Source organism: Corvus cornix, chromosome 13 (assembly GCF_000738735.6).
Source record: "Corvus cornix cornix isolate S_Up_H32 chromosome 13, ASM73873v5, whole genome shotgun sequence".
NCBI classification, from domain to species: domain Eukaryota; kingdom Metazoa; phylum Chordata; class Aves; order Passeriformes; family Corvidae; genus Corvus; species Corvus cornix.
Window position 1 is genome coordinate 4,977,668 of NC_046343.1, and position 17,698 is coordinate 4,995,365.

Below are 17,698 nucleotides of genomic sequence, written 5' to 3' on the forward strand. Positions count from 1 at the left end.
ATCTCTTAGAGGCTTCAGAGAAGCAATGGAAGGACACACACCAAAGGCTTTATGTCTTTGCCAGATGAAGTTCAGGGCCAGTGCTAAATCTGGGATTTGCTAGTTGGTTGAAGCTGTCTTGCTTAAAGGTGAGACACAATTGGAAATCAAGACATGTGAGAGCCACGTGGGCATGGCCAAGCTATTGCCAGCTGAGCTCTCACTCCTCTCTGATTCACGTTGACTGGGATTTAGGGTGGTGATTAACTGTTTGCTTGGGAACCAGGTTAACTTAATTTCCTGTAATTCTGCCCAGGTAATTAATTAGTTGTGTTTCCAAGGTGTCTGGGACCTGCAAGTCACAAAATACCACAAGGCAGTGACATGGTACATAACTCAGAGAGCTAACACTGAGTTTTTGGATCCTTTCTGTGCAGGTTTGCTTTGAGGGGCGCTGCCAGAACGTGTCCATCATCTTTGATGCTGAAAGCTGTAGCAAGAAGTGCCATGGGCATGGAGTAAGTGTCTTCTTTTCCATCTCCACTCCAGGCTGAAGCAGGATGGGCTTCCATTCTTCTGTGGCTGCTTGTTCAGCTCAGTTCTGATACCTTGCTTAGGTTTGTTCTGGACTTTGGCTTCTCGGTTATTAATTTGCACATTTCTTTCCTATTTGATGCATTTTCTGGTCCATGAGTGTCCCTTTGACACAGGATTTAAGGAGGTCCGCTGGAGGGATATGAATTGCAATAAATGAAAAACAAGGAGTAATCTTGAAGAAAAACCTTCTGGGCCCAGTTTAGATTGAATAAAAAGTATCAGACTTACTAAAGAAAAAAGAGTGAAAAGTAACATTTAGAGCAGTTTATCCCAAATTGCTCTCCAGTGCCCCCAGGGGATGGAAAGAAAAGATAAACACCAATTGGCCAAGCTCTTTAGCCTAAGCAATAAGAAATCTTCACTCGATGAAAGGGAAAACTCATGTCCTTCAGTTTAGAGATAAGAGAAAGGCATATTTAAATGCTGCTTTTCTGCTGAATTCAGGTTATTGGCACTTCAGCTGAAGAACCCTTGTCTTTTGGAGAAAGGGAGAATTTCTGAGAAAATAAAGGGCACTTTCACTCCCCGAAGAAAAGAATTTCCAGGCACTCAGCTCCCAGTAGAGTCTGTTCTGTAGCATTTAATTCAGCAAGGGCTTCATTTGTTTTCACCTGCAGGTTTCTTAGTAGCTGCGACTTAAATCTCTGAATCTTCCCACTCCAGGTGTGCAACAACAACAAGAACTGCCACTGCAACCACGGGTGGGCCCCCCCATTCTGCAACAAGGAGGGGACGGGAGGAAGCTTGGACAGTGGTCCCCCTCTGCCTGAAGGTGGTGAGTGGGACCAGCTCTGCTACAGTGCCACTTCAGAAGGACTTGAGTTAGTTGGGAGCAGAGTTTTCCATTGAATAAAGTCTATTTTCTCACCCTCAGGTTCCTCAGCGGTCGTGATAACTCTGGCAATCCTGGCTCCCATTCTTGTTCTCAAAGGAATCATGTTTTTAGTCTATTATCTGAAATGCTGGAATAAATTTGCCATCTGTTCTCTAAAGAAGACACCTCAGTTCAGGTAAGTTGTCAGTGCTGTGCCTTGTCTGCTTGTCCCCCGTCCTGCCTTTAGTGCCAGGACAGAAGAGACATTGCTGTGAGGAATGTCACTAAATTGTAGGGTTTGTTGGTATAGTCACTATTGGCTTCTCATTTTTTCACTCCAGTGAAGATAAAATAGAAAATGCAGGAAAATAAAGGAGAAAACATATCAAAACATTAACGCTCTTTTCTTTCTCTCCTTGTCAGTGACACTGCTGGAACTGGGCACGCAAACCCTGCCTTCAAGCTGAGAACCCCCCAGCAGCAGAGGAAGGTAGGGGCAGGGTCACCCTCCACCTGCAGGGCAGAGATGCAGCTGCCCCAAGCTGTGGGATGTGGTTCCCCCTCACAGTGCAGTTAGGGAGTGGTTTTATCAAAGGATGGGATAAATAGACAGGCACCACCCATGGCTGAAAGTCAGTGGTAGAGGAGCGTAGCACCTATTTCTAGTGAATTCCTTAAAGGCAGGAGCTGGGATTTGACCAGGCCTGTGTGGCTGCTTGTCTCTCCTGGTAGATCCTCTGCTGTCACATCCCCCATCTCAAAACTGGAGAAATGGCAAACCCATTGGGTTTCTTTGCAAGTGTCACATTGATGCCTGGATTACTCTGTTCTCTTGATTTCCATTTCTGCCTCATGATCCCAAGTTGTCCCAGTCCATCTTATCAACACCTACCAGACATACACAACACATACTGGCGTTGCAGGCAATATTTCCTACTCTGTGGGCCATAGATCTCACGTAGATCCCCAGAAGTGTCACAGCGAATGTAAGGGGTGGTTTGAAGTAGAAATACCTGAGAATTTGTGGCTCTTCTGCACAGGTGATTGGCTTCCCTGAAATCCCACCGAAACCTCCTTCTCAGCAAGCTCCAGGGCTCCAGATAAACAGGCAGCAGCCACCCACCTTCTCTGGCAGCCACAGCTGCAGCGTGGGGCAGCCCATGGGACCAGCCCAGCCAGCACTTCCAAAGGACATTCCCCGCAGGACACCCCCGAGCAGGCCAGCACCTCCTGCTCCCAAACCTCCAACTTCTCAGGTATGGAGTCGTGCTGCTGTCCTGTGGATGCTGTTTGGTGGGAGGTTTGTTCTGGTGAAGCCTCTTGCCCTGGGAGAACTGTTAGGCTTGACCCAAACTGACCCCATCTTATGTGAGCGTCCTATCCATGAGGTTATTTTGAGGCTTGGAAGGAAACAGTGTTGATTTATTTCTTTTGCTGGCAGCTTTGTTCAAAACTTACTACAGACCCCACATTCTTACTGAAAGGATGGTAAATCACTCAGACTAGTATTTTGCCCATTTTGCAAAAAAATATTTTTAGTTTGGGGCCCTCAAAGAAGCAAAGGGCTTGGTTCCAGTTGGTAGCAGGAGGCTGGCTCCCAGTCAGTCTCTCTCTGAAGGACACAGAGGAAAACAAACCCTATGGAAGCAAATCTTAGCGAATCAGGTTTGTTTCTGACTCCATTGTTCCTGTGAACAGCTGGCACTTCAGCAGGAAAGAAAACTAAAACAAAAGCAGGAAGCTGAGTGTTGTCAATAAGGAATAGGTATCTTTCCCAGCTGCTTGTTGACAAGTTCCCCACAACCTCCTTTGTGTTCCCTCCCCAGTACATCCAGTCTCTTTATCTCAGTCAGCCCTACTAGATGGAACACTTTTCATAGGATTTCCACAATAAACCTTGCTGTTTCTGGGTTAGTGGAGAGCCATGGGCTGGAGAAGACACAGTGGAAATAATTCATGTCCCTTTTTGCTGGTGCCAGTGTCCTTCCTAGATGTCTGCAGCATCTGCCAGATTTGCTCTCTTGCTATTCCTATAGGAGCTCTTCAGACCTGGCAGTCAGTGGAATTTAGTCTGCCTTGTCCTTCCTGGAGTCACAGGGCAAGATCCCTGGAGAGGAATAGATCTCCAAGCCATCCAGCATTGCATTTATGCATAGTCTGAGGAGACTGCAGGGGTTTTGGGTGCCCTCCAAGTCATGAGTGCAGCTGTGTTTGTTAAATCAACACCTGTAAGGCAGCAGCTTAGCACAGAGCCTGAGCAACAATAGGCAGTTGGCTCTTGTGGGGGTAACTTCTCCCCCCGGGAGATGCTTTACACTGAAATTCATTAGATGAATGGAAAATATAATGCTCTGAGCATCCTATTAGGGACAGCTGTGTGCACAAACAAATAATAACTGCTTGTGGGTCTGTGTGTGTTTGTATGGGCACAAGAACATGCACATATATATATTGTTTATGGGTATTGTATAGGCAAACAAACAGTGAGTGTGTGTGTGTGAAACTTGCTTCCAAGCCATGAAGTGCATTAGTTAATGTGGCTAATTAAAAAGGCTCTGGAACTCAGGTTACCTATTACTTGCAAAATTTAAGGCTTAAATTCAAAGCTATTTCTCTTGTAGGATATTTCAAGGCCCCAGCCACCCCAGAGAGCTCTGCCAGCGAATCCCATCCCATCCAGATCCAGAGGCTGGCAGGGGAACAGCTCTGCTGTCCCACTGCCTCCTGGGCACACCAGAGCCCCAGGACGCCTCCAGCCTGTGACAGAGGTAGGCACTGAGAGGGCTGGTGGGAAGCACCACTCACCCCTGGGGAATAAAAACACTCAGAGGGAATATCAAGCTGCAAAACACCTTCATGTACAGCCCAGGTGGGTGGAGACAGAGAGGGTGTGGGTTGGTCACCTTTGTTGCAGAGGTCTCCATTTTCACCTGTTTCATATTAAGAATTTATTGAGTTGAGCAAAACACAGGTGAATTCAGTTCTCCACATCCCTGAACACTTCCTCAGGCAAGGCGTTTGTGTGAGTGGGGCAGAGCAATGGGCTCAAGGGGTGTGTGACCCAGAACAGTTAGTGAAGAGTGGAAAAAGGTGAACATTCACACAAGGCTTGAAGATCCCAGTAAAGAACAAAAATTCTTTCCAGCCTCTCTAGCCATGGATAAGGAATTGCTTTCTCTGCAGAGAGTGTTTCCCAAAAAAATCGTCCTGGATACAGGCAGTTAATAAGGGACTCTCAGGCACTGAGTTCAGTGCCCTGCAAACACAACACAGCGCAGTTATGTTGTCTCCAGCCTGCAATACCCAGGAGGCCAGCTGTGACAAATGGAGAAAACTGCAGGAACTTCCTTGTGCTCTTCGTGGGAGAGTTCCTATGTGAAGCATCGGGGTGTGAATGCAGGCAGGCTTCCCCTGGCTGGCAGTACCATCAGCACCAGGAGAGGGCGAGGACAGCGCTTGTTCTTCCATCAGTGCTCACTCTTCCTCTTTTCCCCTTTTTTCCATCTCACCCAGAGCACTGGTGTCTGGACAGCTGGAGCAGTGAACAACCTGAGAGTGGGACAGCCAGGCTCCCATGGGCATTCCTGAAGCAGCCTGTTCCTGGCTGGCTCTGGCCTTCGCAGGGCCCTGGATGGCCTTCATCACCCAAAACCACACTCACACCTTCACTGCCACGGACAGTGTCTCAGTTCCTCTCCTCCTGCCCCAGCCCCGTTTCCTCTGTGACTCACCAAGCTGCAGTCAGGCATGGCAGGGGTGCCCCAGGTACACGCCAGGCTCAGCCGGACCCTCTCTGCCTTTCCCACATAGGGATAACTTGTTTATACGGTATTTAAATATTGTTGTGCAATATCCAGTGCAGGGATGGGGTGATGGGGGTTTCACGTGTTTTTAATCAGTTATTTAAGTGTTACCAGGGAGAACAAGCTGTGAGTGCAGGTGCTGGCCCTGATGGGCTTTCATGTGAGCCCTGTTGGCTTCCTCAGCCCCCCCCTCCCCCTCCCCATGCAGCTGCAGGGGCATATTGGTGCTATACAGAACCCACTGCCTCTGGGGAGAGCAGAAGGCAGCTGGTGATAACAGTCTTCAGTTTTTTCTCTGTTTACAGTGGGTGGCAAGTGGGGCCCCAACAGGGAGCCAACCATGGAAATATAATCTGTGGGGCCACTGTGGATTTTGATTAGCTTTAGCAGAGGGGATTAATTATTTTCCCCACTAACCCTCTTCAGCAAGAGCATTGCAACCCTTCTGCCCTCCAGCACTCGCTTGTCTTCCCTTGGTGCTGTAAATCCCCAAAGCAGCCCCAGCATGGCCCGTGAGTTCCAATCCATGTCATTAGGACACACTCAAGGTACGACAGGGAAGCTCTGGCCAAGATCCAGAGCAAAAGGCCAGCAGGAAGCTCAGCAGAAGGCAGCTGAGACCCCTCTGCAGTGTGCGGTACCATGATCAGTGGATGTTTTTGCACGTGTCTCCTCAGGCTCTGGTCTGTGCTGAGCTGTAACTCAGCATGGGCTGTCTGCTCCCCAAGGCAGTGAGAAACCTACCCAAAAAGTGCCCAGGTGGTGAAGCAGCTGAAATATTAACACAACACATGGTGCTTTTGTAGGGCAGCTCTCTTACTCCAGAATTTTTCTCCAGGCCATGGATGGAGAGAGCTGTCTGTGTGCACTTTAAGCAGTTGATGGTTCTGACCCTGAGGACCCTCCCTTATGAATTTGGTTTTTTCTTCCCCTAATAGTTTGGCTCTTGTATGTGGGCTTTTTTCTTTTCCTCAGGATTTTAAAATAAGACCTTTTGTTATGCCAGATTCTTTTTTTTTCCTTGGAATTAATTCCTAGGAGAACACAGGGAAATCTGGAGCTGTGGTTACAACAATTCTCTTGTGTCTGATTAATTATGGACAAATCCTCAAAGAGTGTGACTGCTGCTCCACATGTGAGAAACTGTACTATTGGCATAAAGAAAAAGAGTCTTGTTTGCTGGTTCTCTTTCCCTGTTTATTAAAGAAACCCCAGAAAAACCCTAAGAACTCATTAGATTTGTACTTATATGTAGCAGTGTATCTATAGGATGACTTAAGCCACATTAGTTTTTCACAACTTTACTACCTCTTTCTCCACAAGGAAAAAGTTCACATGGTGTGTCTTGAAATTCTCACTGATTATTCCTTATCTTACTAATTGTAGACATTTTCTTACCTTCTATGTGCCTGGAAAACAAACCAACCTAAAAAACTTCTTTCTGAAATAAGGGAGGGCAAGTAAAAGACAACAGCTTTCTAATCTTTATCTCTTTTTCTATAGTTGGGGTATATTACATATAAAAATGTGTATTCAAACAACCCCCAAATCTGTTGTTTCTTGGTAGGTAATGGCATGTTTGGCTGCTCACAGGTGGAGCAGGACTGTACATACACTGTAGTAGTTGATTCAACCACAAGAACTTGATCTCATATCTGAGCCCTCACTGAGGACAGCAGCTCTTCTGCTCCAACCCCTCATCTTCAGCAAATGGCCACTAAAAGTCACTAAAATTATTTTCACTGCATTTCATGTGAGCATGGGATCAAGGTTTTAAAAAAAAAAAGCCCCCGGACACACAATGCTCAGAGAACAACTGGACATGCCCAAACTCTAATGGAAAACTTTATTGCTGGAATATCCCAAAAATCTCCAAAAGGTAGTTTTAAGTAAGTCCTTTTAAATTTTCAGATGTGTGCAAGTTGAGTGAATGAGACCAGGGGAACTGCAGGAGGAGTAAAAGATGGTAAAACCTGATTTTTTAGAAAGATGATGTTACCTGGGAGAACTTATAACACAATACATCTCACTTTCTCCCGTGTCCACATGTTAATGGTTTACAATAATTCTCTATGCATCTATGCAAATACTTGAAGAATGCAATTCATTGTGCCTTTTGCCTAGTTTTAATAAAATTTGTTGGTTGTCATTAACAAATCCTCTTTCACTGTGTATTATTTCATTACCTCAGCTCAAATCTTCATTTTCTACATGACATTTCTCCAGGGAGGGCAGGATTGCTTTTATGAAATGCACTTCTAGAGAGTGAGGAAAGATGAGTTCCATTTACAGCCCTTTTCTAAAATAAAATGCATAAAGCATCACACTGATTAGGATGCCAAAACCAAAGCTGGAGTGGGTGACTTGGATTATTTTCTGCCACCAAAGGAGGTCGCTGCCGTTTTACTCTGCTTCAGCTGCTCTTCTGTTGTTCTCAGCTGTCCCTCAGCCTCTTTATCCTTTAGGGCTACACCAGTAACATCAGAGAAATCATTTAAAACTTTCAGATCCACCTGCAACTTTTTTTTTTTTTTTTTAAAAACCTTTATTTCCCTTTCCACATTCCAAAAAAATAGTAGTGAAATGTTATTAAAATAGGAGATTGCATAGTCCTCTCTCCCACAGCCCCACGTTGTATTTGCTCAGTGATGCTCAGACCCAGGTATAATCATGTGAGCATCTCAGAGGACAGTAGGACACCTCATGGGGTTCAAAGAATTGGGGGGGGGGGGGCCTTGCCAAGGTCAAGATATTTCCTGAGAAAAAAATACATAACATTTACAGCCACTTGGTCTTTCGGACTGAAAAGATTTTCACCAGAAGTGTTGGAGACGGTGGCAGAATTTCTCCTGACATGGGAGCTCCCCCAGCCCTTCCTCAGGTGGGGTCTGGGTCAGGCCCAGCAACTTCAGCAAGGCCTGGGCACCAGGGATGCTAAGGGAAAAATAAACCAACCCAAACAAACAAAGCTTCCATAAAAATAATTAACACTGCTCCAGGGAAACTCCTGCACCTCGCAAAAAACCAAAAGCTGAAAAAGATCTCTCTGTGAAACACTTCATGGCTTGAGTCCTGCCACTGAGCCTGAGTGAGCAGCTATTGCAAAATTCACCCTGTTTTGCCCATATTCACCAATATTCTTGTCCCATTATTTGCAGAGCAAGTGATTAAACATGGACGAGCAGAGTCTGAATAGCAGGCGTGCACCGGTCAGTCCTTGTCTCTCACCTCCTCTCGAGATGCTGGAGTGTATTTTAGAGTTCATGCAAGTGTCTAGAAAGGAAACAAAAAAAGACAAAAACCACTAATCAATGATCCATCAAGGCCTGGAAACAAAGCCATCAATGGCGCCCCGGGGGAAGGAGTGAAGGGTAAAGATCAGCCGTGCCAAGAATAAGAGATGGAAGGGGCCTCAGAGAGGAGCTTTGTTCCAGGGCTATCATATTTCTAGAGGATTTTTGTTTCCAGTGGCCGCATGTATTAAGGCCCAGCGAGGATTAAACACACCCCTTGCTACCACACCATGACAGAGACCTTGTCCAAAAGCCCAGAGAAAGATTTGGCTTTGGAAAAGACACCATTTGTTTTATTTTCTGCTTTTCCTTTTTAAAATTTTCCCCTGGCACCTGGAACATTGACATCACCCACCCAACCTCCAGTCCCCACATGTAATGCCCTAAGCATAGAGCACAAATACTTTGGGTTTATCCTCTGGGGCGATGCTGGAGTTGTCCACCTCTATCAGGATGTTCTTGTCATCTCTGGTGACCGGCGCTGGCTGTTCATTCTGAAGGACTTGTGGTAAATTCCATAAACTGACGTCCATGTCTTTGAAAGCATGGAGTAAAAACACCCCCAAAATGATGGTGAGGAAGCCACAGACTGTCCCAATGATGTCAACCACGGTCATGGTGACCCACTCCTTAAAGAGGATGATGGAAGTGGTGATGACAATGGTGGTGAACAGCACGTAGTAGATGGGAAACACCAAAGAGGTGTTGAAAATGTCTAGAGACTTGTTGAGGTAGTTGATCTGTGTGGTGATGGATGCCACCAGGGTGATGACCAGGATCCATGTCAGTGGATGCTGCAGCACAGGCTGGTCAGCAAAGAAGCCCTTGATGGCAATTCCCAAGCCCTTGACTGAGGACACGGAGAAGGCGCCGATAACGGAGCAGATGGCGAGGTAGACGAGGATGTTGCTCTGGCCGTAACGGGGTGCGAGGAAGAAGATCAGGAGGAAGCAGAGAGCCAGGAGGATCGCAGCATAAGCCAGGAAACCTGCAGGAGGGAGAGAAGAACTCAAAACTCGAGCAGCTGGCACAGCGAGCAGTTTGTGCTGCCCAGCCCCCAGAGGGAAAACACGTCCGGCTGCGTACCAGGCTCCTTCAGCTTGGAAGTCATTTCCTCCAGAGTGGTGACCTCCTCGTCCTCTGGGGCGTGTATGACCATCACAGTGCTGCCCACCAGGCTCAGCAGGCAGCCCAGCTTTCCCAGCAGGTTGAGCCGTTCTCCAAGCAAATATGAGGACAGAATGGCACTGCACGGAACAGAAAAACATCAGCCAGTGCTTTGCAGTCCTTTAGAGAAGGAACAGAGGCTCAAAGAAAGTTAAGAATGCTTCCATGTGATTCAAGGACGCAAATTCGGTGTAAATTAGTTGGATTCCAGTGTGTTAATACACATTCACATGGCATCTATCAACAGCTGAACCTGCAGGGGTGCAGGTGTGGCCTGGAGATCACAGCTCTTGTGTCAACAAGGTGCAAAAATGCTGAATGTTTTAGCACATCCTCAGGTATTTTTTCAGGGTCAGCAGAATCACTCAGAAGCTGCTGGGCATTATGAAGCTTTTAGTGCTCAAGGGAATTACTTCAAGGACCAGTGTAACAGAGAAAAAATCTGAATCTAACAACAAAAAAGCTATGTTAATTTTAACTAAATCATCAGAACTATTAAGCCTCAGAGAAACTCTGAAAGTACTGGGGCTACAGATATATCTGCAAAAACATCTAGTTCTTGCTCAAAAAACTGGGGGCAAGACACCAGAGCAGTCCTAACTCTCAGTTTGCTTATGCATTTCACAACAGCAGTCTTTCTATAAAACTTTAAGTACCCAGAGCCATGCATTTTGGTAGGAATCTTCTACTTAAAAATAAAGAAAGAAAATACGGTTTCAGCCCCTTTGGCAACAGCCAGAAGTACAAAACCCTACAACATGAAAGGACCCTAAAAGCTTATAAAATAAAAGGCAGGTGAAAGGCAGTTTGAAAACCAGCCTGGTATTTTTGACCCTTTAAAATTTTTAGTACTCTTGATTACAAAGACAAAACAAAACAAACAAACAATAAAACCCCACCAGTCCTGGGTTGGTTAAAGAGCTGGAATAAGGAATGAAGTAATTCAGATATTTGCAATAATTTAATCTGCAGTGTATGTGGCTGCTCTCCACATGCAGCATTTCCAGAAGGGTGTGCCACTTAATTCAGTGGTTCCCAAACGATCCCCCAAAAGGACAATAAATATTCAAGTGTTTTTTAGAAAACACTGAGACTTTTTTTCCTTTGGGCAGAATAAATCATATTAGCATCCCTTCAAGTCTACCTTTACAAGTGGAACAGGCAAACAACAACAACAACAACAAGCCAAATTGCAAATTATAGACACAAAAATCACCTTATGAGCACGCTCAGAGCCCCCAGAGGCGTGACAATAGTTGCAGGAGCAAAGGCATAGGCAGCGAAGTTGGCAGCTTCCCCTCCACCCACTAAACAAACACAAGAAAAATAAAACACCAGTGAGTTACAGGGCACTTTCTGTATTTTCTCTTGGGGGCTTGCAAACCAGCCAGGTGTCACTTGGAGAGTGGGTTTTATGCTGGGAGCTTCACGCTGCTGCTACAAAGGGCCAGATACTGGGTGCAAATCTATTACAACTTAGAAGAGGCACCTTAAGAGAAGCGAGCCCCTCCATGGGAAGGGCTGGGGGTGCCAGGGCTGACCCAGGTGGGCTCATGAATCCCCCCCAGCCCAGCCAGGCAGCTGCCCTGGGTGGGGTTAATGAGGGAGGGGCAGCTGTGGGAGCCCTAGGGCTGGGAGGCTGCTCCTCCCCTCCACACCATGTCCTTCTGTGGGGCTGTGGTGTCCCTGTCCCCAAGCAGGGAGGGCTGTGCCAGCTCACAGGAGCTGCATGGGCAGGGCAAGGTGGAGGCACCTTGAGCTGCGGCTGCCACGGTGAGAGCAAGAAAAGAGGGCTCTGAAACACCCTGCTGTAAAATCTGCTGCTCTCTGTGCAGCTTTGAGTCCAATCTGAGGAGATACTGTAACACTGCAGCAAGAAATAAAGGTTTTAAGGCTTGTTTTAAGGGAAAGCAAGTTTTTTTCATGGAGGGAGGTGCTACCTCTTTGTTATCTCCCTGTGGTGCAGCAGGAAACATTCCCGGAGCCCCCAGGCACTCAGGGGAGGCTGTTTGCCCTGGACCTGCCAGCTGCCTTATTAAAACCTGGCTTTTCATGCTTTTGATCAGGTAAAACCGAGCTAGCAAGTCCTACCAGTTCTGCAGGAGGATGGAAAGGGAGATCCTGTGGGGATCACTGCCTCTCCTCTCCCTGAGGAACCTCTGCTGAGGATGGGGGAACTCGACGGGAAACGATAGCACGATACACAGTTTGTCCCACACCTCATTCACAGGAACAGACCCTGGAAAAGCTACAAACCCAGGGAAACAGCTCCTACTCACTGGTTAACAAGCCAGCCCACCAGAGCCAGTCCTTTAGGTAGCCGTGGCCTCCGTCTCCTGGGGAAGAAAAGCACACGCAGGAGTTAACAACCATTTCCTCCAGAGCAAGAGATGAGAATGTCCCTTTGGAGAGGGATAAATTGCAAGGGAAAGAGTGTGACAAAGAATAAGGAAGAATGGACATACATGTGTTGGGAACTAATCCAGTTCTGGTCCTAACCTTCAAGCTGTTGGACATAAGGAGTTGAGCCTATTGACATGGTGAACCCTGATTTTGCTAGGTCAGGGAGAGCCCAAGTTTTTGATAAATCTGACCTGACTGGAGCTGTCAGTAACAGCAGTGTTTGACTTGCCTTGGAGAAAAGCGATGTGCTCCCATAGCAGGGGTGACACACTTCACTAGGACTGAGAGATTACAGGGCAAGATAGGACAAGGGGCAAGAAGAGTTGAACAGGAAGACTTCAGGACACAGGGAAATATCTTTTGCTAGAGTTCAGCCTCTTCTGGTTCCTCAACAACTCCATGAATGCTGAAGTTCAAATGTTCTGCTTTGGTATTCCTAAGAAATTGCTGGTTTATTTGTTTTAGTGTCTTTTTGCTTGGTCGGGGCTTTTCCCAAGAACTCTTTTTGTCAGCTGCAATTTTCTGTCATTAATCTCTAATTCCTTCCAGAATGTTAAACATTCTGAAAAAACAAGGAGGGGTTTGCTCTTGTTTTACTCGCTTGGCTCTACTGTGGGAAGAGTTCATGGAGGGAAGGAGGAGAGACATCTACAGTTGAAGCAATACTGATACTTTGTTGTGCAAATAAAATGCCAAAAAGCAAACCCATCTGTGTTCAGCAGCTGCACGTGGCAGAGGATGGAGAGATGGACTCAAGACCGGTCTGTGGCTCAGGTGCTGTTGGTAGCTTTGGTGGTTGTCTCTGCACAGTCACTTCATCATTCCACGCCTCTGTGTCCCCATATGGGCACAGAATAAAATGGGGATGGTGATATTTACTTCCTCTTAAAGATTATTTAAGAACTGTTCCTAGGCCAGAACTGGGAAGCAATAGTAGTTTAATTATTTTATTATTCTCTGGTTTGCAGTTATGCAAGTAGGTCAGCTGCCAGGTAGGACTTACCCTGCTGCTGGAGCATGTTTGCAATGCTGATGGGATGTGTCCAATTCCACAGTGCAATTCTGCTCTAGGCAGTGCTGCTCCACCACTGCCCATCCATATATATATATATATGTACACATAAACACATACGCCCTAAGAGCCTGGTGCTAGAGGAAAGTTATCTGCTTGTTGTTGAGCAACACAGCGCCAAAGGATGCCTTCTGAAACCACAGAGTTCCCACAGAGCCGGCCTGTCCTGCATTCACACAGGGCTCTAGCTAACGCAATCTGAGCACACGGGGCTGCATCCTTGTCTCATCCTTGTCTCGGTGACCTGGTGGCAAAGCTGCCTGGTGCTTCAATTAGAGCAGGAGTGGGGTCAGGGCGTTGTGCTGCTCTGCTCCAGGCTGGGGCACAGCCATGAGCTGCAGCTTTGTGCAAAGGGGCCCATTTCAAAGAGCTTTTAGCACTCAGCTTCTTCCTGGCCTCACACGTTCTTGTTCTGCTGTGGGGGCACATCTCATCTCACAGGACACTCACTTGCTATTTGTGGTGCCAGGCAGGAAAATGCTGCTTTTAGCTGAGCTCTTCCAGTGCAGGGCTCTATAAATTAGCTCCTTTCCAACACGGAGACTGTAAATTAACTCCTTTCTAATGCCAGGCCTGTAAATTAGCTCCCCAGTTCCCACACAGCACTGCTGTCTGGGTCTCACACACAAAGATGCATCCACAAAAGGTCTCATTTACACTGCTGATGGAAGACTGACGGTACCCAGAGGTGCTCCCTTGCCTTAAAAGTGCTGAAATTTGGATTGTGTGTGTGGTCCTAGAACAGGTGATCCTTCCCCCTCCTGCCCACACAAAAGCCTTACCTGCCCTCGTGCCTCCCTTCTCCACCAGCCGTAGCAGTCCTTTTTTCTTGAGGATGACACTGCTCCCGATGAGGAAGCTGGAGAAGACAGCCAAGCCCAGGCCAATGTAGAATCCATAATTATTTTCCAGCCGAGTTATCCAGGAACTATCTGAAGTCCCATTGTCCTGGACAGAGTCAGCTGGGACAGCACTGCTGATCACTTGGCACACAACCCGGTGGGAAAGGCACGAAAGGGTGATCAGAGACCCTGTGAAACCACCATGGAGAAAAAACAGCAAATTACTGACATGACTGTCAACAGTGTCCCTATTCCCTTAGGCTCATTCAGGTGTCCCACTGCACAGCCACCCGTGCTGTCACCCTAGCAGCAATACCCAAAGATCTCCAAAGCTCAGTACACCTCTTTACCCACATGTGGAAATGGCAGGGTTTTGTCTGACAGATTCGTGGCCTGCAGTTCAAGCACCTCTTTGACACTGAATGTGTCTGCATACTGGGCTGGAAGGCCACAAGGACCTCTAAAAAATAATTTGAATTTCCAAATATATATACACCAGGGTATCTCCACCAAACTGCAGTGTTATGGGGTTGAACTAGGCCTTATCAACACTTAACCCTGTTGATCCAAAGGCTTTGGTGCTTTCCAGACAACTAATCCTCACACCTGCCAGCTCATCTGCAGTTGTAACTTTGGGTTTAATGTGGAGCAATGCCAACACTTTGTAACTGTCCATCTGTTCCTGCTCTGTGTGTTGAGCTGTGTTATAAAACTACAACAGATTTGTCTCGGACAATACATTTCCTCTACTGTTTCAAGGTTTTGTTCTACCTGTTTGCAGAGTGCCTGAGTGCTCCTAAAGCAAAGCCAGCCCTGCCTGAGAGCAGGCACAGCGTTCTGCTGTTAACACCAACAGCGCTGCAGCCCTGTGGCTCTGGCCAAGGTGTGTGGCTGTGTGGGGGTGGGAAAATTGCTGAGCTTCTTCCTCCCCTGACACTCCTACCACACCCAGAACATCTTTCTATTTGCAATCCTTACTCCAAGTGTAGTAAAGACAGTGTGACTGTGACCATGGGGAACAGAGCAGCCAGGTGGAGTACAAAAGTCTCATTGTAAAGGACTTCAATTTTTTGCCTGAACTCACATAGGAATTATAGAGCAAGTATTTGTGTCTCTGCAGGCAGGAGTATGGAATGGCTAAACTGCTCCCAGCAGTGCCAGGAGCCTGGGCATGGGCCCCATATTCTTCCTGAACTAGGAGCCTGATTTAGATCTTCTGCAGCTGCAGTCTCTGGTCCTGGCACACACAGCTGAGGTTTTGGATCTGGACTGGCTATAAACGTTTTTCTAAAGGAAAAAATACCAGTGACTTTCTAGATGAATTTCCAAGGGTTCCCTAATAACTTTTTTTTTTTTTCCTACTAGGAAAACATTCTTGATCGCGGAAATATTTCCTGGGGAATAAGGGGGGAACTTGCCTCCTCGGCTGGGTGAAAATCTCCACAAGGTACTACCGGGCACAAGGATCAGGCAGAGTGATGGGGTGATTACCAAGTGGATTAAGTAATCCTTAAAGGAAAAAACCCAACTCCTGGCTTCTCTGTGCGCTCTGAGGCTGGCAGAGCGTGGTGCCGGCTGCTCGCAGCGCAGGCTGCGTGCCTCAAGCTCCTCCATTCCTATAGAGACCTCAAAAAAAAGAGAAGAAACCCCAAAGCCAGGAAAAAGCCCAAAGCAGAGGAGTGACAGAGGACAGCCCCAAAGCCGGGGGGGATAAGGCCGAGGGGTGCGGCGGGCTCAGCCCCGCCGTCGGAGCCGGAGCGGCCGCCCCGTTCCGGAGCTGTCCCGGTCCTGTCCCGGCCCGGTCCCGGCGCTCGCGGGGCAGCTGGGCCGGGCCGGGCCGGGCCGGGCCGGGCCGAGCCGAGCCGAGCCGGGCCGGGCCGAGCCGAGCCGGGCCGAGCCGAGCCGGGCCGGGCCCAGCCGAGCCGAGCCGAGCCGAGCCGGGCCGAGCCGAGCCGAGCCGAGCCGAGCCGGGCCGGGCCGAGCCGAGCCGGGCCGAGCCGAGCCGAGCCGGGCCCAGCCGAGCCGAGCCGAGCCGAGCCGAGCCGGGCCGAGCCGGGCCGAGCCGAGCCGGGCCCAGCCGAGCCGAGCCGGGCCCAGTCGAGGCGAGCCGGGCCCAGCCGAGCCGAGCCGAGCCGGGCCGAGCTAAGCTGCACCCACCGTTGCTGCAGCTGCTGTTCGTCTCCAGCGGATCCATTGCCTTCGCTCTCCGGCCGCTCAGCGCATCCCGGGCCGAGGGCAGGGCCGGGCACACCTGAGCCCGCCCCGCTCCTCCCCCGGGCCGGCCCATCGCTGGCCTGGGAGCGCTGGTAATGCCCGGCTGAGCCTTGCACGGTCCCCTGGGCCAGCCCCGCACCCCCAGCCCTTGGTGCCATCCCCGTTGCCGGTCGGTGCGGCGGCATCTCCGGGGCGTTCTGTCCCTCCGCACAGAGCCGGGACGGGGCTCCTGCCGCAGGGGTTTCTCCTCTGGAGGGTGCTTTCCTTGTTGCAGAGGCTGGAGAAGGCGCTGGGGCAGCAGGAGGGTGGCTCGGAGGTGTGTGAGCCCAGGTGCGGGGTGGGGGAGCCTGGTGCACGCTGCAAAGCCTTCGCACGTGTGCCGAGTGTGGTGGGACGGAAATTAAAAGTGAACAGGAGAAATATTAGTGGCAGTGGCAGGTTAATGGTTGGACTCGATGGGCTTAGAGGTCTTTTCCAACCTAAAAGTTTTGGGCTGCTCAATATATGAAGGAGATGAAGTTGTTAGGGAATATCCAAAAGAGGGCTACGAAGATTGTAAAGGGTCTGGAGGAGAAGCCGTGTGAAGAGCGACGTGAGGTCACTTGGTTTGCTCGGACTCGAGAAGAGGAATCTTCTTCAACTCCCCCGCCCAGGGCAGGCGAAACCTCCATTGCTGATACTGCTGTGTGAACGTTTTGGAGTGTGTGGCACATCAGTTTTGCCTGCATCCCCAATCTCTGCTGACCTCCCTTGTTTTGTCTTCACCCCCACCCTCCTCTGCCGACCTCCCTTCCTGCATTTGTGCTCAGTAGCTGTGTGTATCCAGAAACCTATTATAATAGAAAAGTCCTTTCGTTGCCATTAGCCAGGTTCTGCTGTGGGTCAACAGAGATAAGTAAAACCAATACTGAAACAAGAGCTTTGCTTCAGCAAGCCCACATTTATAGGTAGAAAGGGTCCCTGTCATAAGGCAATATATAGATATAAGATTTGCAGGATCTGAACATATCTGAAAAATTGCTTTGTTTTTTTTCCCCCCCATAAAATGAATTGCCTGTTACTACAGAAACTGCCCTTAGGCTATCAGGCTGCAGCATTGCTAACACCTCATGGCTCCTTCACTCAATGCCTGCTCCTATCTCTGAGCAACTGTTTTCTCCAGTAAATGTAATGCTCAAGTGCTTCGTGAGTCATTTGATTTTAATCAAGTCTGTTCATCCATCACAGTCCTGCGGGTCACTGGCTGGGAGAGACTGTGCCAGTCAAATCCCACGTCCTCCCCTTTATCACAGGGCACTTGATAATCAATCCAAATCATATAGCAGCAAGTTTTGAAGTAGGAAATGAAACATGTGCTAATTTATCAGTGTTCTGGGAGCAACTTCTGCTGCTGTTGTTTATTATGCAACCAAAAGGGACAAGACCCTGGGCAAGATGATAATGGTGGGATCTGGCCTCTGTTTAGTAAATTTACTGGTTATGAGCTACTCATGCACTGTGTGAATACAGGGCTG

General features: G+C 48.4%; 2 protein-coding genes across 3 annotated transcripts in view; one reads left to right on the top strand and one right to left on the bottom strand.

Annotated features, from left to right (window-relative positions):
• Nucleotides 1-7,350, top strand: part of ADAM19 (ADAM metallopeptidase domain 19) — a 33,298-nt gene extending 25,948 nt beyond the window's left edge. The window contains exons 17-23 of the mRNA XM_039559653.1: nt 417-497; nt 1,240-1,351; nt 1,451-1,586; nt 1,814-1,880; nt 2,431-2,646; nt 4,012-4,158; nt 4,904-7,350. Of these exons, the coding sequence (XP_039415587.1) occupies nt 417-497; nt 1,240-1,351; nt 1,451-1,586; nt 1,814-1,880; nt 2,431-2,646; nt 4,012-4,158; nt 4,904-4,978 (834 nt within the window). The 3' untranslated portion in view covers nt 4,979-7,350. The remainder of the gene's footprint in view (nt 1-416; nt 498-1,239; nt 1,352-1,450; nt 1,587-1,813; nt 1,881-2,430; nt 2,647-4,011; nt 4,159-4,903) is intronic.
• NIPAL4 (NIPA like domain containing 4) lies at nt 7,026-16,272 on the bottom strand. Of its 2 annotated transcripts, XM_039559655.1 has the most exons (7): nt 16,128-16,272; nt 13,911-14,159; nt 11,933-11,989; nt 10,870-10,960; nt 9,573-9,733; nt 8,891-9,474; nt 7,026-8,466 (listed from the first exon to the last, which is right to left on the bottom strand). In XM_039559655.1, the coding sequence occupies exons 1-7, from the start codon at nt 16,255-16,257 to the stop codon at nt 8,455-8,457; spliced, it is 1,284 nt and encodes a 427-aa protein (XP_039415589.1). In that variant the 5' UTR covers nt 16,258-16,272; the 3' UTR covers nt 7,026-8,454. The 2 variants fall into 2 exon arrangements, with proteins under 2 accessions (XP_039415589.1, XP_039415588.1); XM_039559654.1 differs by lacking the exon at nt 7,026-8,466 and having other exon boundaries at nt 8,473-9,474.
• Nucleotides 16,273-17,698: the final 1,426 nt, after the last annotated feature.